Source organism: Meleagris gallopavo, chromosome 1, assembly GCF_905368555.1.
Source record: "Meleagris gallopavo chromosome 1, MGAL_WU_HG_1.1, whole genome shotgun sequence".
Classification (NCBI taxonomy): Eukaryota; Metazoa; Chordata; class Aves; order Galliformes; family Phasianidae; genus Meleagris; species Meleagris gallopavo.
This window is the reverse complement of record NC_139404.1, coordinates 74608346-74624178: the sequence shown is the minus strand read 5'-3', so window position 1 is coordinate 74624178 and position 15833 is coordinate 74608346. Positions and strand designations below refer to the sequence as shown.

The 15833-nt window shown below is 42.5% G+C and overlaps 1 protein-coding gene across 6 annotated transcripts; it reads right to left on the bottom strand.

Moving 5' to 3' along the window:
- Nucleotides 1-5106: 5106 nt before the first annotated feature.
- Nucleotides 5107-15820, bottom strand: FOXM1 (forkhead box M1). 6 transcript variants are annotated; one of them, XM_085234291.1, is made up of 10 exons: nt 15665-15820; nt 12736-13329; nt 11551-11699; nt 11143-11349; nt 10596-10724; nt 10367-10444; nt 10000-10041; nt 9024-9102; nt 8379-8560; nt 5107-7289 (listed from the first exon to the last, which is right to left on the bottom strand). In XM_085234291.1, exons 2-10 carry the CDS (start codon nt 13280-13282, stop codon nt 6234-6236), a joined length of 2469 nt encoding a protein of 822 aa, XP_085090417.1. In that variant the 5' UTR covers nt 13283-13329; nt 15665-15820; the 3' UTR covers nt 5107-6233. The 6 variants fall into 6 exon arrangements, with proteins under 6 accessions (XP_085090417.1, XP_010715486.2, XP_031411433.2 ...); XM_010717184.4 differs by lacking the exon at nt 10367-10444 and having other exon boundaries at nt 9024-9113; nt 9948-10041; nt 15665-15819; XM_031555573.2 differs by lacking the exon at nt 10367-10444 and having other exon boundaries at nt 15665-15819.
- Between the last annotated feature and the right edge of the window lie 13 nt (nt 15821-15833).

The window sequence follows — 15833 nt, the reverse complement described above, 5'->3', positions numbered from 1 at the left end:
AATACACCGTGATTTTTAGCTACTGAATGCTGTTCAAATGTGAGGGATTCTCAAGATTAGAAAGATTAATTTAATCAGCAGAGCTGTTAATAATAGCCCATTCTTACAAGGAGTATCTCACTAGAGCAAGTACTTAAGACGTCACACAGCCATTATTGTTAAAGCTGACTGACATCTCTAATCTGCAGGGCAACACAGTTCTCATTTTTGGGACATGGTGTGATAGGAGTCAATATCAAAGCAAAGCAGGTACACATGTTTCTTTTTGTTTTTGTACCTGGACTCAGCAAACATAGTACTAGAAGACTCAAAAGATTCCTCAAGCTATTTCCTACTGAAAAACGTCAAAGAACAGCATAGGAATATATCTGACTATCCACTCCTGAGCTGCTGCATTATTTTACATACAGGGTTGTTGCTAGCCTGCCTATGCTGCCAGGTCTTGTAGACTTCAGTTTGGTAGGACCTGCTTCCTTTCATGGCAGGAGAGGTCATGCCTTGCTAACGAGCTGTTTTTGTGATCTCCCTGTTACACCTCAGACAATGAGTATGTTCTTAGAGGCTTGCTCATTACTAGTCTCTGGGAGAAGAATCTCTGAAAAGGACCGAGGTGTTCTGGTAGACACCAAATTGAACACTGAATCAGTAAAGTGCCTTTTCTGTTAATAAAACTTCTTATATTCTTGGTTACATTAGGCAAAGTATTGCCTGTAGATTAAGAGAGGTGATTTTTCTTTTCTACTCAGCATCACTGAGGCCACACCCAGAGTGCTGAGTCCAGTTCCGGGATCCCAGCACAAGATAGACATGGAATCACCCAAAAAAGATTCCAATGGAGAGCAACAAAGTTGATTTAGAGACTGGAGCACCCTCTCCTACAAGGAGAGACTGAGAGCTGGAACTGTTCAGCCTGGAGAATAGGAGACTCAGGGGAGATCTCATCAATGTCCATAAATACCTCAAGGGACTGTGCCAAGAGGACAGAGCTAGGCTTTTTCAGTGATGCCCAGAGCCAGGATAAAAGAAACAAGCACAAAGTGGAACATAAATGTTCTCTCTGAACATCAGGAAACCTTCTTTACTGTGTGAGTGACAAAGCACTGGTATAGAGAAGTTGTGGAGTCTCCCTCCTTGAAGACCTTCAAAAGCTACCTGGACATGGTTCTGGGCAACGTGCTCTGGGTGTCTCTTCCTGAGCAGACATAGGACTGGTAGACCTCCAAAAGCCCGTTCCAGCTTTAACCATTCTGTGATTCTGAAAGCAGATGTACTGCTGTGAAGGGCCGAAAGAGTGTGGAGTGCAGTCACAGTGAATTTAAGTAGTGGCCTTGCCCTTGACAAAAAGGGAATTTCATTAGCAGCTGGGACAGTTGGTGGGAAGGATGGGATAGTTGATGAGATCTTTTTCAGTGGGGCTACTCTCCAGCATCTCATTCTCCAGTCTGTACGTATAGCTAGGATTGCCTCTTCCAGGTTGCAGAATCTGGACTTGCTCTTGTTAAACTTCATGTGGTCAGTGATTGCCCAGCTCCCTATTTTTTCTCCATCTTTCTGCAAGGCCTCTCTAGCCTCTATGGAGTCAAGAGCTCCTCCCAATTTAGTATCATCAACAGATTTGCACAAAACACCTTCTACTCCTACATCCAAGTCATTTATGAAAACATTGAAGAGCTGAATGATGCACATCTTAGTATTTGAAAGATGTCTTGTATGTGTAAGGAATGGCAGTGGTATTATAGTGATGGTAAGCCCATGGAATTAAAGGGAACTCTTGACACGATATTCTTTAGTTTTGTGCAAAATTTTGACGTTGTTCAGTAACAAAAATCGCAGAAAAGCAGTGTGGAAAGATGGCCTATGAAACCCTGTAAGTGATCGTGGCTGGCCAGAAGACAAACGTTTCAGAATATCATAGGAGGAGGTGATGCATGCTGAAGCAGACCCACTGTATAATGAACTACCAGAAAATGAGAAGCAATATGCCTTGTTCACTGGTGGGTCGTGTCATACTGTAGAAATGCATTGGAAATAGAAAGCTGCCGTATGGATCCCTACAGTACAAGTCTCAGAAAACTGCTGAAAGAGAAGGTGAATCAAGCCATTACGCAGAGGTGAAGGCCATCTAGATGGCCTTCCAATGTTGCTGCCTGGCGCGTCACGTAGATGCTCATGTATCTGAGTTGGGCCACTGAAGAACATCAAAATATAAATGCAGGGTGAGCTGATAAGACATCACGCTTCCACAAATCCGATGCAATAAGCACCACATGCTTACAATGGTGGAAGTAACCATCAGGTGGCTAGAAGCAAACCCTACACCCCATGCCACTATCCAAAACACTATCCTGGGCCTTGAGAAGCAAGATTTATAGCTAAAGGCACCCAAGAAAGAACTGACTTAGACTACTGGACTCATTTATGAAAAAAAGACTCATGATACCTGGGCCAAAGAGCATGGGATTGAGTGGGTATATCACATCTCCCGTGTCATGGTTTTATGATTTTTTGTTATTGGTATTCCACAGTATAACATCATGTAGTGCACTAGGAGTTAAAAAGTTAATGCTCCAGTTCCAGGTACCTGTCCCTGGTACAGAAGAACTTCTCTTTACACTGAGGCAGTGTAAAGAGAACTTCTCTCCCAGAAGAGAACAACAACTTCTCTTTACACCGAGGGCCGTTTGCTCTTCTGTTACCGTTTCTGCTCAGAGGGAAAGATAAAAACTGTCCATAAGCCACTTGACCTCCTCTTTTGATCTTCTGACTCATTTCTGCTCCCAGCCGTATTGTCTCAGCTTGCTCAGAGTAAGGCCTTTGGCTTTTTGGACACTCTCTCATATTATTTGTTTTATTAACTTCAACTGTATTATATTGTATTACAGTGTGTTATCTTGCATTCTGATATCTTTTTTCGTAAATGAGTTTGTTTCTCCTCAGGTTGTTGCCACTGCTTTTTTTTTTTTTAGGCCCATCTCTCTACCCTTTTCCCCTTTTTCCCTTTCCTGGGGCCTGGGTCCCCCCGCCCCGCTACTCGTGGAACCGGGACAAACCAGCACGTAAACCGTTGATATCCTATTACACCAGCCCATGGAAAAAAATTGAATGATACAGGGAACTGTTAAAGACTACTCTGAGAGCAATGGGTGCTTGGGACACTTTGAGAGCATAAAGATACACATTTAGCAAAGGCCACTTTGTTAGTTAGCAGTAGAGGATCTGCCAATTGAGCTGGCACTGCCTAATCAAAACCCCTACGTGCTGTAGAAACAGATAAAGTTCCCACAGTGCACATAATAAAGAACGTTCCTGTTTTGAGCAAGCCTATCTGTGGGACTACATTTGCTCAAGGACTGGGGTGGACGTTGTGGGTAATGTGGTAGGATGGGGAATTCTGATGTGTACCTCAGGGGGATTTGATTCTGGAGGAGAACAGCCAGTGGTACTGCCTCCTATTTTTTTCCTTGGAAACTACAACAGATATGAAGAGCCCAACGTGTGACAGAGCTACAGAACAGTAGTTTTCAACATAGTCACCACCATTAGCTATGCATCTTTGCCAGCCACAAACGAGAATGCTGCACTTGTAAAAATCTGCACCAGCAGAGGTGACTCACTGTTGCTGTCACTGCTGAAATGCACCACCCCCTGCTCCACTGCACTAACATCCACTATTTCTAATTTATAACACGCTCAGGAAGCGTCGATGAATGTCAACGGATGCAATTTCTTCTGCACGGAGGAATTCAATTCCACATCTTTGCTTCATATGCACTCGCATGTCTGACGCCATTTTGCCAGACTGCCCCTAAGCTGCCATCTGTCACACAGCAACAAAATGTAACGGAATATTAGCAGGAAGGTTCAGCCTCTACTGCCATACCACCAACATCTGCCTTAGACAGCATGGGCCAACATAATAAAATAGGAAGCATTACTTTTGAAGACGCCCCCATATGTTAATTGCTATATGAGATTGTATGTCATCACTAGTGTGGTTGCTGTATCAATATTACTTTGGTAAGTTACTCAGATTAACGAAGGATGAATTTTGATGGAACCGAGCAAAGGTGGTGGTGATTAACCAGGGTACGTTGGCAAGAGTGGGACCGGAAAGCACGATGTAAATGGTATGGAATAAGAGCAAATAGTGTCCTGGTTTTGGCTGTAATAGTCACCTGCCATTACTCAGGTGACTGGCTAGGCATCAGTCAGCAGGTGGTGAGCAACTGCATTGTGCATCATTTCTTAGACACACGCAGGCTGCTCCAAAAGTAATGGCTCCTATTTTATGATGTTGGCCCACAACATCAGAGTCTGTAGTTCTCTAGCCCACCAGAAGTGGACTTGCTCCGTGTTTCGTACCAGATCATTGTGTAAGACAGACCAGAGATCACACATGCATTAGACAGACATATCCTGAATTCCAAAACAGAGAATTCAACCTAACGCGCTTTCCCTCAGCATCTGTAGTGGAGCTTCTTGTGATACAGCTGTGGGTGAAAAACCTAAAGTACATGCTTGGCCTCTCCATTCCTTTTTGATTTCTTATAGCTTTTCAAGCTCTATGACTGCTTAAAGGAATTTCATTCCTACCCTCAGTGCTTCAGGTAGGACAAAGAGATTCCAAGAAATTATGTTGCCTGAGGTAAAAGAAAATTTCAGGATAACTTACTGACGTCAGGCAGAAAGAGACTTTCAGGAACTGTCATTGGCACCGTACCAAGAAAGGTCACTAAGACCTGGGGAAGATTCTGAGGCAAGGTGTTTCTACTGATGTCTTGTAAGTAGTGATACACACATTGAAGTTTGCCCAGATCGTGGCTGTGGTTGCTTAGACTGCTACTGAAGCTATTTCATAAACAACCCCTTCTCACAAAACAGCACCTCTGTATGGAGTGGGTCTTAGAAATGCAGATTTGTACTAAACACATTATCAAGAGAGTATCAACACACTGATACTCTCCCCTCCCACAGCAACCTGTCTCTTTCCCCAGAACTAAGATCCAAGGCTAAAGCCCACGACAAGGCAAGCAAAAGCATGTGTTCATACCGTGGTCCAGCCAAAGCACATTGCTAAAAGTGGCTGCAGGAAAGATGATACTCAGCTGCGCTCCTGCAAAAACTTTATTGAGTATGTAGATGCACGAGTCATCATTTGTCTGGAAGCAGAAGGATTAGGTCTTTCCATGGCCATTTCCTCTTTTGACATGAGATCTAAAGAAGTGGGAAGAGTAGCCCTATTGCAATGGGAGAAACATACCTTTCATTCCCAGGGGTCACTTGCCAGTGAAAATACCAGTATTCACTTTACAGGTTCTGTTTCACGTTTTCAGCTGATGTCTGAAATGAAAGCTGCTTTAACCATTCTGTAGAAATCCATCTTACTGCAACTGTGACTCCACCAAGTCCTCTACGTACATATTAATAGGACTATGGAACCAAAAGAGTTACAGCTCTCCTCCATTCCAGCCTGGGAAGGGAAGAAGAGCTGAGAAGGAAAAATGAACCAAGATTTCATGCTGCAATCCAGTTAACAATTTCTTTCCTATTTAGCTTGAGTAGTCACTCAGTCACATATAGATGATTCTTCAGATTTCTGCCTTGGCAACTTTCAAGGCCAATGTGTTTTTGGACTAAAAGAAAATGGTATTTTGGGCTCTCATCTAGAGAAATACAGGGCAGGCGGAACATATGGACAACGCTAAGCTAAATCGTTTACCAACTCAAATATTCCCCTAACAACTCTACAAGAATAAAATTACTATTGTAATAAAGGGCTAGTAATTTAGGGAATATATGGGGCTTAAAGCCATTAAACCTACACAGAAGATGCTAAATAAGATGAGAACAAAGTAAAAGTAAGGACAGAGAAGGTGGAAGTGCTCAGAGCCTTTCTATTGGACATAATTGAGGGATGTACCCGTTTCCTTTCATACCTCGATTAGCCAGGGCTGGTCAGGGCTATCTAGATGCTAACCCCTCTCCAGGGACTCTCCACTCTAGCACCAGATTAGAGAGCTTCTATCTTGACCCACATAAAATAGTCCATTGCAGCTCAAAAAGGCAGCTCATAGCAGCCAACCGGCCCATTTCCCAGCTTAGCAGGAGTCAGTACTCCCACAAATGAAGGAATTGTCTAAAAAGACTGTCTGCTTTTGATTACGTGAACAGATCTCGGAAGAGGAGTGCTTTCTGTAAAATCCAAATAAGCCAAATTCAGTCTTCTAGACAGTTTACTTCAGTTCAGGTATAAGCTGAGACCAACTAATGTCTGTTCCTAAGTTTTCATCCTCAAGACCAGGAAAGCTGATATCTAAAAGGATTTTGCTCAAACTGTCATTCATGGTGTCCAAAATCAGGCCCTCCATGAGTGATCGGTTTTCAGTAAGACTAGAGGCTGGTAGTTCAAGGGGCAACTGCTTAGTAGATTTGTGAATAAAAGATGGAGAGCTTGTGAGGGGTCTGTGCACTGTGTCGTTAGATTCCGTATTGAGCAATTCCCAAGAGGACTCAGGGAGAGGATTTTTAAGGGGCGTGCTGTTAAAACCCAGCAAGTCCTGGTTCTCCTGGAAGGGTGTGATCGGCAGCTGAATGGTTCTCACTGGACTGAAATCCAGCTCATTACCTCTCTTGGCTGATGATGCAGACTTCCAGGGGTCAAGGCCCCCTAGTGGAGGGGTAGTAGTTGCCGGGACTTTGCAGGGAGTGGAAGAAACTGGCAACTTGCTGAACATCTCTTTGACTGGTGTTTTAAAAGGCCCCTCTTCCTCCTGCAGGCATCTCAGCTGTGATACATTCTCTAGAGGCTGGTTTTCCTGCAGTAAGGGGAGGTCTGCCCCTAACTGGAACGGATGATCAAATTCATTGCTCTCTGGAAAGATAACGACAGGCTCTTCTGAGCAAGGCAGTGCTAGGCGCTGTTTCCTTCTGGATCTGCTCATTTCCCGCCTCTCACATCTCTTTATAACTAATGCGTCAGAAACACCCTTAGATGGTGACTTCAGTATAGTGAAACGTTTCTTTTCTGTCATGGCTGAGACTGGGACAAACAAGTCTGGCTCTTCCTTTACAGTTATGGTTGAAGCAAAAGGGGACAGCCAGTCCCCCAGTTGTGAGCTTTCCTCTTCCTTAATACAGAGTGCCTCAGGGAAAGAAGATGATTCCTCACCAAGCTGAGGGTTGTTCTCCTTCAGAGAATGTGTTGGGGAAAAAAATCCTTCATCAAATTGGCTCTCCTCCTTGGCCACAGCCATGGGTAAAGAGGGTGACTCTTCAATAGAGAGAGACATCTACAAAAAAAACAGGTGACATGCTGTCAGTAAACAAGAATTTTAACCACTCAAAATGCAAATGACAGTGGAAGATAGAAAAGAAAGACCAGCAACTATGGACAGCAGGACTAATAACAGGAGGATCTTCATAGTGAGGTAGCAATAATAACAGCTAGACATTGATCTACCTTTGAAATTGACACAGACAAATCTACAGATCATAATGGGAAGGATTTTAGCTAATTGTCTTGAAGTTACACCCTTTAGAGTACATCTGCTACGAGCAGCTTCTAGGACAGGCAGCTTAACATTTCTGTGTTTGATCCTCCTTACACTATTTATGTATGCAATAACAAAAAGAATGAGGTCATATTTCATAGAAATCAAGGAAAAATAAAAGAATTATCAAAACATTATTGAAAGAAAAATGCACAGGAGAAAAGAAATCATAGCAGGAGAGAATATAAATGAGCAGATGCATAAAGGAAAACAGAATCAATGCTAGAAAGAATGGAACGAGATGAAGCCTAACGATGCCTAAGTGTCTGAGACAGTCACTGAGACACAAAGAGAAAGATCTGTTCGATTACATTTTTTCTTCAGCTCAGAACACCAAGGAACTCCACAAAACTAGCAAAAAACATTTATTAGAAGCCTCTAGAAAGATGTTATACTTGTAAATAAATGCTCTTTCAGAAGCAATGCCTTATAACACAGCTTCCTCTTTAGAACTATAAAAAAGTATCTGAGTGTTTCAGGGGCAAAAGAAAGCCATTTCCTCTAGTCCTGTTTCTTTTCATCTGAGCAGGGAAGAAACATGGTCTGGACTTTTCAATCCAGAGCACCCACTCCTCTAGTGAATTAAAGTAACATACATACAGCAAATCAACTAGCAAGTATAGTCACAATAGAGACAGAAAAGGAAAACCAAGTATTGTCACCTAGCCAGAAGTTTACATGCTTGGAGGACCCAGTAAAGATGCGTAAAAGAAAAACCAGTCCATGGAAGAAAATAGCTATGTAGAAAACAAACCATACAAAACACAAACACTCATTTCACCAGTCTCCTACAAAGAAGGAAAAAAAAACAAAAACAAAGAAAACAACCTTTGGAGCAATGCGCACACGTTTATTGCTTCGGAAGGTCTCTGAGCTGTTGTGGGACGCTCCCTGTACCGCAGATACAGGAACCTTCAAAGAAGGCTGCAAGACGAGAGGCTGACTCATTGGAAACTGGATCGGAACAAGGTAGGAGTTGATGCGAGGAAGCAAAGGCTTCATCTTTCGTCCTGGAAAAGAAAATAATAGATTTGCTAGCCTTCTACCCTTCTTTCACCACATATGGTGAACCAGACACCTAACAGGAAGTGCTTCTAAATACTTCCAGATAACCATTTGATCAATTACTTTCATTTGCCTTCTTTGCTAGTTTTGAGGATACAAATCCCAAGACAGAAGCCCTGATGAAGAGCAAAATATAGCCTTTTTTATAGGTCCTAGACCTCAAACTGGGGCAAGCTCTGTTGTCACTTGGTTTGAGCACCTAGTTCCCTCCATCTTTCTATCACATCCTCTCTCAGAGACAGCAGCACTACTTTTAGCTCCAGAGCTGAGGGATGGGAGCAGCTGTAGGAAGCCTTTAAGCAGGCAAATCTGGATAACAATTAACATTTTAATCCTATGGAAATCTGTGAAAGCACCTGAAATTTATGGGAATTATTCTTTTTAGTCTAGCCTGAAGTAGACACTCACGTGCATTTTGGGGTTCAGTTTTGCTGCTATTGTTGCTTCCCATATTCTTCTGGGGATCTGGAACATGTTGCTTTTGCTGCTGCAAACATTGTGAAATAAGAAAGAGGAGAGAGAAGAATAAAAGGATTCATCGTTGTTCTGCTGCCTTGTTCAGAACTGCAAATCAGAAGCCTGTACTGAGCTAATACAGAAAAAGCAGCCACTAGAGCCAGCATGAGTGCTGGGTGTTATCTCTGTGATACTTGCTGTTTTACAGCCATGCCATCTCAAGGCTAGCTACTAAAAATTCACACAGAAACAGAAATGATATGACAGAGCTGCTCCAACAACAGACTCTGCAGTAGAGCTGACCTTGTTTGGGTGTCCTCAGTACAGAAATGTGATTAGCATACATTTATTTGTGTATTTTATCTCTATACAAACCATAGACCTGAAAACCAAGCAGAGGCACTGGAGGAGCCAATGGTCTAAGCAGAAGGAATGAGGCCCAGGGCTGTAGTGGTGACAAATAGGGTCTGATTAATTCATTGAAAAATCCATCATTGTTAAAATTGCCGAGTTCAAGAGACAGCAAACAGGTTTATCCTTCACAGTACAGCTGGTTTCCAAAAGCTAAAAAGGAGCACAGAGAGATCCTATCCTCCCTGATTCTGAAACTCAGAACAGGCTGGGACTGCTTTCACAGAGGTGAAGATTGTACCTGAACCCTCTGTCTCAGCTCTCTCTGAAGTCTCAGAAAGCTGTCCACTGCAGCCTATTTTAGCAGTAGACTTCTCATTGCTCAAAACTGTACAGCTCTTGCCAGCTGTAGACCAGACATATAACTTGAAGGTAATTAGCTTGACTCCGTTCCCCAAAAATGGCTGTACAGAGCTGTATGATCATGTGCAACAGTGATTCTGTTCCCCTCCCCAAATCTCTTATCTTTTTCTAGCAAGAGGAGATTAGAAGTCCAAGGCCCAGGCCAGAGTCTTACTGATTCAGAGTGCTCAGACGATGTTGACCCCAAGTCCAGCGGCTAGTGGCAGCAAGGCAGTGAGAAGGAGAAAAATAAGAGGAAATTACCAACAGTAAAAAGGGACAAATTAATCTAGCATAATCTGAGCAAACCAGAGAATGAATCTGCCTTCCCATCGCACAGAACATAGAAGAGACTAAACACATCTTAAAAAAATCTGAAAAATTTCCTAAATTTCCAGCTGGGATAGAACAATTTCATCCTGTGAGTGTCTAGTCAAACAACAGAGGAAATACTGGTCTAATTCAGTGGAAAGCTTCTCATTAGATGTTTGCAGCAGTCCTATGGAAACAGATCGAACAAGCTCATACATTTGGCGTGATACCTGAAGAATGAATGCATCCCAAAGAAGCTCCAGCAGCAAAAGCCACCTTTTCTTTTTTCCTCCAAATAGAGAGATCATCTATTTTTCAGAAGAAGCAATTGAATTTAGCTTCTACATAGAGGCTGATGCCACTGAATATCAACTTTCCTTTCAAATTAAAATGCATCTGTTTAGTGTGGCATTTAGGGACTGGATAGGCTGTCCCATTTTCTTTGCATGAAGCATTCACCTTAAACACTTGGTCCAATGTTAGGCAACGGTTGGCATCAGGGTGAATAGTCCAGAATGAGATTTTACCATTAGCAGATGTCTCACGGACAAACATATCGTGGAGGGACAGATTATGCCGAATAGAGTTCTGTGGAGAAAGGAACAAGGAGGAAGTTGAAAAACAGCATTTTTATTATCAGCACAGAAAGGTCTATCTCAAATGTGACTGTCCTAGCAGAAAGATTTCATTCCAAAGCCCAAAGTGGACATTCTTATTCACTGCAAACCCAGCCAACTCTACCATTAAGTCTCTTATTCTCTTTATTCCCAAGATCCTCATTCTTACTTCAGTGATCAAACATCCCACCACCTTGCCTAAGTGGAATGAGAAAAAGAATAAAAAAATTCAAATATGGAACATTTGAAAGGAGAAGATATTTGGGGTGGGGTTTTAAATTAATTTCAATCTCGTTCTGCAGGCTGGGAAACAACTTTTCATTTTCAGCTGCAAGGCTTATGATAGTTTCACCCTGTGGCCAACTGGAACTTGATGGCCTGCTTGTTACCTTCCAACCTGGCTTAGCCACATGCTTAAAATATGGAAAATGATCCTCAATCCAGGTATAGATGTCTTTCAGAGTCATACGCTTCCTTTCAGTGCTGTTGATGGCAAACTGGATCATGGCCATGTAGGAGTATGGAGGTCGTTCTGATACTGAATCTTGCCTTGAGGAAGAGGAGGAGGGAATGGCAACAGCAGCAGAATCCTCAGTCTGAGAGACAGAAGAAACAATGTATGAGTGCTTGAATAGTCGACAAGGGCTGGATATTCCTTGTACTGCTATTTAAATTGGTAAAGGGAGTTCTCAGATTACTTAGAGATTGTCACGTCTAGTTCTTGCAAATCTTCTAATCCAGATGGATTGCATCCTCAACAAAAGTTTTAGCATATACTGTTGTCCTCTCCTACTTACCTTCATTCTTTCTCGTAGAGGCATCTGGTTCTCTTTCTCCATGCCTTGCTTCACAGAACAGGGAGTTAGTCCATCAGTTCTCATCTTCCCCAGCCACTGAATGTTAGTGAGACTATTATCCAGCACAGAGCTCATTGTCTCACCACTGCCTGTTGGGAAAACAAGCCCAAAGCTCTGCTTATTTACAAGTAACCCTCTTCCTTCATCTCAAGTGCCAAAAGGAAAGTACTAACACATATCCCTGAATCAGGATAGGAACAAGATGGTTTTGCAAAGCTAAAGCTTCTCGTGTATATACCTTGAGTTCCTGATTGCATGTGTATCTACCCAATTCCTGAAAAAAGCTGTAACATTAAAAACAACAAAAAAAACTCCTAAAGCAAACAAATCATGACATTCAAACCAAATGATTGTTCTCAACCAAAACAGGAAAGTGTTGACTCCAGCACTTTGAGAATTCAAGCATTTTTAGCTGAAGGATTAACTAAGTAAACAAAAGTCAAGGAAAGTGGCATAAACTCCAACCTAGCACACAACCCAAGTAGCAATCAAAAATTCTCCATGGTTTTGAACATCAACAGTAGAAAACTAATGTTTTATTATTTATAGTGGGGTTGTTTTTAATAATACAGCTACTGGAGCTGTCTATGGGTTCCTCTCAGCACTATCCTGTGGGATAAGATTAGCTATGTAGATTTGGGCTGTAGCAGTTTTAAATTCCAAATACAAATATTATCTGAGAAGGAAGTCAAAGTAAAATCAATCCAATTTCTAACATTTGCCCACCAGCTTCAAGAGACAGCCAAGAAGGAAATACTTGCTACTTGGTAATAAAAGGGTCTGAATCACTTCTCTTTCAAAGGTCTAGGCCCCCTTTTGTCACTGACTAAGGCACTCCATTCATGATCCCCTCGCCTCATGTTTTGTTCTTCTAGACTAGAATTCCCTCCAACTCACCCCACTTGTTTTTATCCAGTACAGAAATTTTGCTTTTTTCAAATGCCAGGACTATTTCTTTCAAAGTATATCCATCAAGATCCCTCAGATTCCATTACATATGCACAACTACTTTGTAGTTAATTGAATAACTTTCACTGCTGCATACTGAGATCCAAGTACTATGCTCATTGTCCCAATTTGCATCTCTTTATCTTTCAGAAGGAGAAAAGGGTAAGGGTTACATACTGTTCTCCTGTTTCTGTGCAAATGCAGAATCAATTCCTGAATGCCAGACCATTGATCCTCCAGCAAGATCAGGTGTCTGTAAAATATTCTTCTCTCTTACTTGACTATTTGAAGACCTAGCCACTGTGCCAGGTTTCTCCACTGAGTGAAGGTGCTGTGATAGTATCAAACCTGGTGAACGAGAAGTTCCCCCACTGCTAATGAGAATGAATTTATTGGGCCCATTGTTGCCACATTCTTTTCCTTTTGCTGTCAGGGCCTCTATGATGCTCTGGATATCCGCATTAGTAGGGATGGCCACAACTTGTGTGTTGGGCATCGTAGGATGGTTCATTATCTTTATTCCCGCTGGAAATTTCTGCAGGCCACAGTCTATTTCGTCTCTGCATTGGCTGTCCTTCTGGTCCTCCTGGCTGTGCTCCTGCTTAGATGTCTTTTCATTGTGACCACTGTTCTCATCTCTACCTGAAGTACTGGATACCTCCTTCTGTAGAAGGGTCAGTTTTCTTCTTTTGAGAATTAAGGGCCTGCGAGGGCTGGTCCTCATTATTTATCTATACAGTTACTCTCCATTGAAAATGAGAGGAACAAGTCCTGCAAAACAAAAGATACAACATAAGTGCACAGACAGTAGGAATAGATAAAAGAGGTCAACCAATACATCACAGGTCTTTCACAGCGCACATGTTTTTAGCAATTTCCGTGCTGCTAGAAAACAGAGAAAGAAAAACAAAAATGAAAGTTTACAACAAGATTGACTAGGCAACAGGAAAATATACTTTATCTCTTTTATCAACAGCTTGTGGAAGCATGATATGAGAAATATTTGCAGAGTAAATATTTGCATCAGAAGCAGAGAGCCATGATGTATGTAATAACAAGGAAATCATGTATACCTGTATATGTAAAGGCTGAGAGAGACCTGGGGACTCTTCAGTCTAGAGAAGAGAAGGCTGAGAGGGGATTTCATAACTACTTATAAATACCTCAAGTGCAGGAGTGAAGTTGATGGGGGCAGACTCTTTGGTGGCAAGTAACAATAGAACAAGGGGCAATGGGCAGAAACTGGGACAACAGGAAGTTCTATACTAATAGAAAGAAGAACTTGTTTACTGTCGGAGTGATACAGCACTGGAATAGGCTTCCCAGAGGTGTTGTAGAGTCTCCTTCTCTGGAGATATTCAAGACCTGTCTGGATGTCTACCTGTATGAGGAACCTGCTTTAACAGGGAGGTTGGACTTGATCTACAGAGGTCACTTCTAACCCCTACAATTCCATGTATCTATGATACCCTTTTGTTTTTCTTCTCTATTATTCCTTAGCTCTGTATTTATCTACCACCTCTAATTTCTCAGACCTAGAGAAATAAGTTTCCTCATTTTAGTCTGCTGTTTATAAATATCTGAAGTACAGGAGTCAAGTCAGTGGGGGCAAAGCTGTAGAACTAGGGGCAACAGGGAGGGCAAAGCAGAAGAACTAGGAGCAACAGGCAGAAACTGGAACATATGAAGTTCCAGGCTAACACAAGGAAGAATTTCTTTATTGAGAATGATGGCACATTGGAACAGGCTGCACAGAGAGGCTGTGGAGTCTCCTTCTCTGGAGATATTCAAAACCCACCTGAATGCTTCCCTGTGTGAGCCACTGTAGGGAACCTACTTTAACAGCGAGGTTGGGCTCAATGACCTCTAGATATCCCCTCCAGCCTCTACAGTTCTGTGATATCTGCTTTACAGATGCTAATACTTAGCTGTGAGGTGACTTGACCAGCACTAGCCAGTAAGCTGGAGGGGTGAGAAACCAGAATACAGAAATAGCACTTTGCTGTATGCAACAGATGATGACCTAAAACAAAAAATGGATTTAAGAGCTGGTACAAGATGTGGGAAGCAGAAATTGCCCTGAACGTTAGAAGTATATAATAAAAGCAGAAGTTAGCACACCAAAATAAAGGCAAAGTAAGTGCATTAGTCATTCCTTCTATAGATTTGTGTAGCACTAGATAGATTCATGATAGAGCAGTAAACAACTTAAATTTCAAATTTTTGGGTGACAAATAATTTAGATTATATAGTAGAAAGGAATGGAGGTCAAATTCAGATACTGCTTTCAGGATAAAAATCTGAGAACAATACTTAAAATATAACGCCATTTAAGAATTAGATGTAGAGACTGCCTCTTGCAGCAAGCCACCAGAGAAAAGAAAAAAAGTTACACTTATTGTTATCATTGGGGAAGGTGGGCAGAACAAAAACAAACAACGAAAAAGGCATTTTGCATTAGTAGATTTGACTGGCTTTACAAAAATAAAGCTCACAGTAAGAATCACTTGGAAAGAAACAAAATGGAAAATATCCATCAGATAAACTGCTCTGTGAGCAGGAAGAACTGGGTTCAGAGGCTGCACAGCAGCTGAAGTCCAGAAACAGAAACATACATGAAGGCTGTAGCATTCAGGGATATGCAGAGCCTTTTACAAGGTTCTCTGCTCACTTACAGAAAGGTCTTCTTAAGACAACAACAGAGGCGTAACTATCAGCCAGCCCCCAGGAAACCACACTCCCGAGAGGAACAAGTAATTTCCTAAACAGGCCAAAGGCTGCTTTCAGCAGCAGGGAGTAACACGAGGTGCACACAACTCCATAGAGCTATGAGAACGAAGCAAAAAGCAGGATACTGAAAAGCTAAGCAAATTAAAAAAGCTAAGCACCGATTCCAAACTTCAACCCTTACCTCCCGGACTGCCGAGTGCTGCCAACCCCAACGCCCTTGCCAGCGAATCCCGCCCGCTCTCCCAGGATCCCTCCATCTAGGCATATGCCTCCGAACTCTCAGAGCAGACCTCACTAGGCAACCCAGCTCCTCACAGGGAAAGCCCAAGATCACAGTACGGCAAGGAATGAACGCTGAGCCTTGGTCACAACTCACCCCCTCCCCAGCCGAGCAGGAGACGTGTTAGCTTCAGAACTTCCGGTCGCGGTCGCCGTCCTCCCCCCTCCACCCCCAGTAGCGATCGTTTCCCTGTTTGAATTTGGCGCCTGGCGGTTCCTTGGTATCATGTGCCGGCCCGGACCAGTGAAACGCAGCGGTAGGCGGG